Raw genomic sequence first — 5240 nt, forward strand, 5'->3', positions numbered from 1 at the left:
GAGCGTGTATGTGTGCGTGCGTGTGTACGTGTGAGCGTGTACGTGTGAGCGTGTACGTGTGAGCGTGTATGTATGCGTGCGTGTGTACATGTGAGCGTTACGTGTGTGCGTGTACGTGTGTGCGTGTACATGTGTGCGTGCGTGCGTGCACGTGTCGGGGGACATGGCTGGGCTCCAGGCTGGCTGAGTCCTGGGACTGCAGGCAGCGCGGGGTCGGGGCGGTGAGCCCAGGGTGCAGCCTGGGCCACGCTCCGGGGTATGACGGCCGCCTCTGCCTCCCCCAGCTCGGACCCTCCCCGGCCTGGATGCGCTCACCATAGGGAGTGTTCGGAGCCCTGGCGGCGGCCTGGAAGAGGTGAGGCCCCTCCCCTGACCCCAGGGCGGTCAGTGCTTCTAGTCCACTCACGGGTGACCTGGGTACAGCTCCTGGGGCCGCACCCCTTCCTCTGGGCTCCTCCTGGGCCCGCACCCGGGGGGCACCAGCAGCCCCGAGCCCTGTTGGCGCCAGGACCCGCTGTGTGTCCTGTGCATGTCCCCTGGGACTCGGGAGGGTGCGGCCGTGGGCCCCCCAGCCTGTGCCCTCACCTCGTTGTCCCCAGGGTCCTGCAGTGCAGAGTCCTGATGCACGGCCTATACCCGGGCCGCAGGGCCCCCCTGGCCCCCCAGGGCCTCCGGGGAAGGACGGTGCCCCCGGAAGGGACGGTGAGCCGGTGAGTCCACCTTCCCGGGGCCGGGCCGGGATGAGGGGCTTGGGCAGGAGGGGGCAGGTGGGATTGTGGTAGAGCAGCAGTTCCCAGGATGGAGACCTCGGGACGGCCCTGACCACGGGGCTGCATCCTCCCCGCTCCGGGAGGCGGAGGGTGGTCAGCGGTCAGGGAGGCTGCCGGCAGGGCCAGCCCGCGCGCTGGGAGGGAGGATCTCCGTCTCCACCCCCGGCTCCTCCCCGGGGCCTGGAGAGCAGGGCTCCGGGCCCGTGTTCAGATCGGGGTGGGGAAAATGGGCGTAGCTCTCTGTCGCTGACGGTTCTCTCGCACGTTCCAGGGGGATCCCGGTGAAGATGGGAGACCGGTAAGTTGGCTTTTCTTCCAGAGCCAGGTTTATCTGTCACATTTGTGCGAGACCCTCAGGCTTTTTACCTTGTGACACTCCGTCAACTCAACTCAGCACAGAGATTTCAAAATGAACCCATTTTGAAAATGCAGCTTAACTTTTGCTGAGAAAATACAAGTCGAACTGTTGATAGAAAAATGCCGTTATGTGGACGCTTCTCCGGCGGCTTCTTCCGGGGCCCGGCTGTCTGTCCTGGCCGCGTGTCTTTGGCGGTGTGGGTGGCGACGGCACAAAGGTGCGTCCTCCCTGACCGAGCTGCTGGTCTTTGTCCTCCAGGGCGACCCTGGGCCGCAGGGCTTCCCCGGGACCCCGGGAGATGCGGGCCCCAAGGGCGAGAAGGTGAGCCTCTGAGCTGTCTGGGCCGCGGGCTGTGCGCGTTACATTCTCCAGCCCTGGCTGCATCGGGGGCCACACGCCCTGATGTAACTGTGTCTTATATCCCCAGGGGGACCCTGGGGTTGGGCCAAGAGGACCCCCAGGACCCCAAGGGCCTCCAGGGCCACCAGGACCCTCCTTCAGACATGACAAGCTGGTGAGTCGAGCATGCGGCCTCTTCCAGCACGGGGCCCACCCAATGCCCCAGGACAAGGGACCCCCTTCCCGACTTGGCTCCCAGCGCCTCCTTCTTCAGACTCACCCGACTTGCCAAGAGGGTTTCTGGGCCCACGAGTCGGCTCCTGCCTTCCGGGCTGCAGGGCTGACCTCAGGCGCGGGGCGGGGGCCGGGTGGGTGGGCCTGAGCTCCCAGTGACACGTCTGTGGGCTCTTTCCCTCAGACCTTCATTGACATGGAGGGGTCCGGGTTCGGCGGTGACCTGGAGAGCCTCCGAGTGAGTGTCCCTGGGTCCTGCTGGCTCCATGTGCTTGTGGTGGGGGCGGCACTGGTGCCCAAGTGGATCCTGTGGGGGTGGGGGCCGAGCCTCGGCAGGTGCTGCGTGCCATAATCACCCTGTGTTTCTCCATGTCCAGGGCCCCAGAGGCTTCCCCGGCCCCCCGGGACCCCCAGGCGTCCCAGGCCTGCCTGGAGAGCCAGGCCGCTTTGGGATGAACAGCTCAGACGTCCCAGGACCCGCAGGCCTTCCTGGTGTGCCTGGGCGGGACGGGCCCCCTGGGCTTCCTGGCACCCCGGTAAGGCCCACCTCCTGCCCCTCCTGCCCTTGTCCCCATCTAGGCTCGGCCTGGACTGGGGGGCAAACACCAAGCCCCACCCCGTACTCCCCGAATCCTCATAGGGAGGGGGCTCAGAACGCTGCGGCTCCCTGCTCCCAGCTATTGCAGTTGGGCCACGTGAACCAGGGGCGCATAATGTGGTGTTTGCTCGGCAGCAAGCTCCGGACATACAATTCAGCACACGTGGCGTCTTCCCGTGGGTGGCACGCCGCTCTGTGTGGGTGACCAGCCCCTCACCCTCCCCTCTTTGATCAACTCAAACAAAAGTAGAGGAAAGGAAAGAAATATAAAAACTGAGCAGAGCTATCTGCACCCTGTGAGCGTGAGCAGGGTCTCTGGTGAGCCGCGACTCCGGCCCATCCGGGGAACATTCCGGCGGCCTGGATTCTCAGGAACTGCACACGCCCAGATAATCGTCCACTAACCCATAAATCTTTCTCAGCGACTGCATTCCATCTGGTCCACACTCTGCTTTTTTCTCCCCCAGGGTCCGCCGGGTCCTCCAGGAAAAGACGGAGGACCAGGGAAGATGGGCCAGAAAGGCAGCCCCGTAAGTCTGGGGGGCCAGCTGCAGTGCCACGTGCAGGCGGGGGGCGCGGCCAGGTGACCTCCGCACACGGGAAAAGCCACCAAGGCGGCCACACGGAGGCAGGTGGCCTTACTCCAGGGTGCGGCCACCCTCCGCCAAAGCCACCAGGGTCTGACCAGGGGGCCAACAGTGTCTGGGGTTGGCTGAGAACTACACAAAAATTCAGGACTCCGTGACCGGTGTTTCTTCACGGTGACGAGCACACTCAGGGATCTTGTGTAATACTGACACTTGATTTGGAAGTTTCGTCTCAAGTTTTAATTCTGGTTACAGCTGGGGTCTGTGGTTTCTAGGACGGGGATGTGGGCCGTCCTGTGCGATCCTTCCGGGCTGCGTGGGGCTGAACAGGGGCACGCGGGCCGGGAAACCACTGTGCCCAGGGCCCTCCCCGTGGGGACAGCTGGGCTAGAGGGGCTCTCCCGCTGGGGGCGTCGGCAGCCGGTCGGTCCCACCCCCGAGCCTCGGTTCCCACCTGGAACAGAGTGGGGGCGGCAATAGCCCACAGGTGTGCTGGGCCACGAGGAGACCCCCAGGGCTCTAGACGCGCGTCCCCCGGGAGCGGCACGCAGGCATCCGGCTCCCGCGACAGGACGAGATCAGCACCAGGGACAAACAGTGGCCTCGTGGGTCGGGATAAAATGAGTGAAACTGTTTGCTTTCCCTTCGCTGGCTGCACGTCGTTTGCTTTGAGTGACCGCTGTCCCTTTCGTGCAGGGTGAAGTGGGCGCCCCAGGACCTCAGGTACGGACAAGACAACCTGGCTGTCAACTGAGTGGGAAACTGGAAAAAATAAATATAAAAGAGCAGCCCAGGTGGAGATTCCAGAGCACTAACGCTTACGTAGAAGCTTTACAAAGATCGAACATTATTAGCTGAGCTTTTTTGATGTGGCCAAAAGGCACTAAGATTAAAACCAAGAAAGTAAAACTTAAGATTCCCCTAAAATTAGCCCTCAGGTCAAGGGGGTGGTAAGATGTCAAAACTGCTGAATATTTGTTAAACGAGACCGTACGTGGGTGAGCACCAGCCGCAGGGGCAGCTCCCGGAGGGCCCGGGGCCCCAGCCCTTGGGGGGCTGCCTCTGAGGCCTGTGGGAAGCGGTGAGGGGACCCCAGCCCGCTGCAGGGGCCTTCCGGGGGGCGTGCCGTGTGCGTGACAGGGCAGGTCACTCTTCTGCCCTGGCTGTGGGCCAGCGGAGCCCGTGTCCCTCACAGCCAGGAGGAAACCGTGGTCCCTGCGTTGGCAGATGAGGGGAGGTGGTGTTGGGTGGGGCTGGGCCAGGCGGCAGTGGATCCGGCCTCGGGACCGACCCTGCGCTGAGCCCAGCCCTGTGCAGGAGGGTCTCCCTGTCTCGGATCCCCATGCCCCTGGCCTGCTCACTCGCCAGCCGGCACCTGGCCTTGGGACCCTCAGGCCCTCCTGCTCTCCACCACCCCCAGAAGCGCTCTGAGCCCCCATCTGCCTCCCCCCTCGCTGCGCAGGGTGCCCTCCCCTCGCTTGCCCGCCACAGCGTGTCCCCACTCTCCCCTGCCAGGAGCCGAGCGCTCTGTGCACACCTTGCACCAGACCTGGAGGGAACGTCTCAGGCCCGTGCTCTGGGGGTCTCCCTCTGTTGTTTCATTTTTATTTTTATTTTTATTTTTCTGACTCAGCAAAGTAGTTTATTTCTTGCTCAGCCAGCGTCCTGGGCAGATATTCAGGTCAGCGACTCCCTTTCCTTGCCGTTATTCGGGGCCCTCGGCTCCTTCCGTCTTGCGCTCTACCGCCCGTGGGTCACAGAGTGGCGCGCATTGCTTCCGCTCACGTGACGTGGGAGAAACCGTGGCAGTACGGCCACGCCCAGGTTGGCGGGGGACGCGGAGAACAGCGGCTTCTGGTAGGGAGCCAGGGGTCTCTGTCCTATACACCCACCCCTCGTGGTTCCGTTTGTAAAGTGGATACAGTCATCTCTTAAAGTCAGAGGAAGAACAGGTGCTGTTGGGTTTGCTACGCGGAACCTCATTTCTTGTCGGCTTTTCAGATTTGTCAAAAAGCCTACAAGGAAAGTGGGCGCACAGGGGATGCGGTGGCTTCTCAGGGCTTAGCCACAAGCGGGGACATCCTCTCTCCCCACCTGTGCAGGGAAGCAAGGGTGACCCTGGGCCTGTTGGCGCTCCTGGGGAGAACGGCTTGGCAGGAGCCCCCGGACCAGCCGGACCACCAGGGCCCCCCGGACCCCCCGGGCCACCAGGACCAGGACTTGCCGCGGGGTTTGTGAGTACAAATTGCTGCCGTCCCCCAGGCAAACCCCAGGCACCCCACACCGACTGGCGGTCTCCCCAGCCCCGTGGTGGAGCCGGCGTCCCAGCCCCATCGAGCCCCCGGTCCCAGCCC

The 5240-nt window shown here is 63.7% G+C and overlaps 1 protein-coding gene across 1 annotated transcript in view; it reads left to right on the forward strand.

The window, feature by feature from the left end:
• COL18A1 (collagen type XVIII alpha 1 chain) overlaps positions 1-5240 on the forward strand; it is a 92998-nt gene that overhangs the window by 67106 nt on the left and 20652 nt on the right. Inside the window, exons 7-16 of the mRNA XM_032392586.1 lie at positions 285-355; positions 600-710; positions 1042-1068; positions 1387-1449; positions 1556-1642; positions 1886-1939; positions 2079-2237; positions 2767-2829; positions 3583-3609; positions 4989-5120. Coding sequence (XP_032248477.1) covers positions 285-355; positions 600-710; positions 1042-1068; positions 1387-1449; positions 1556-1642; positions 1886-1939; positions 2079-2237; positions 2767-2829; positions 3583-3609; positions 4989-5120 — 794 coding nt within the window. The remainder of the gene's footprint in view (positions 1-284; positions 356-599; positions 711-1041; positions 1069-1386; positions 1450-1555; positions 1643-1885; positions 1940-2078; positions 2238-2766; positions 2830-3582; positions 3610-4988; positions 5121-5240) is intronic.

This window comes from Phoca vitulina, unplaced genomic scaffold (assembly GCF_004348235.1).
Source record: "Phoca vitulina isolate PV1807 unplaced genomic scaffold, GSC_HSeal_1.0 scaffold68, whole genome shotgun sequence".
Lineage (NCBI taxonomy): Eukaryota > Metazoa > Chordata > Mammalia > Carnivora > Phocidae > Phoca > Phoca vitulina.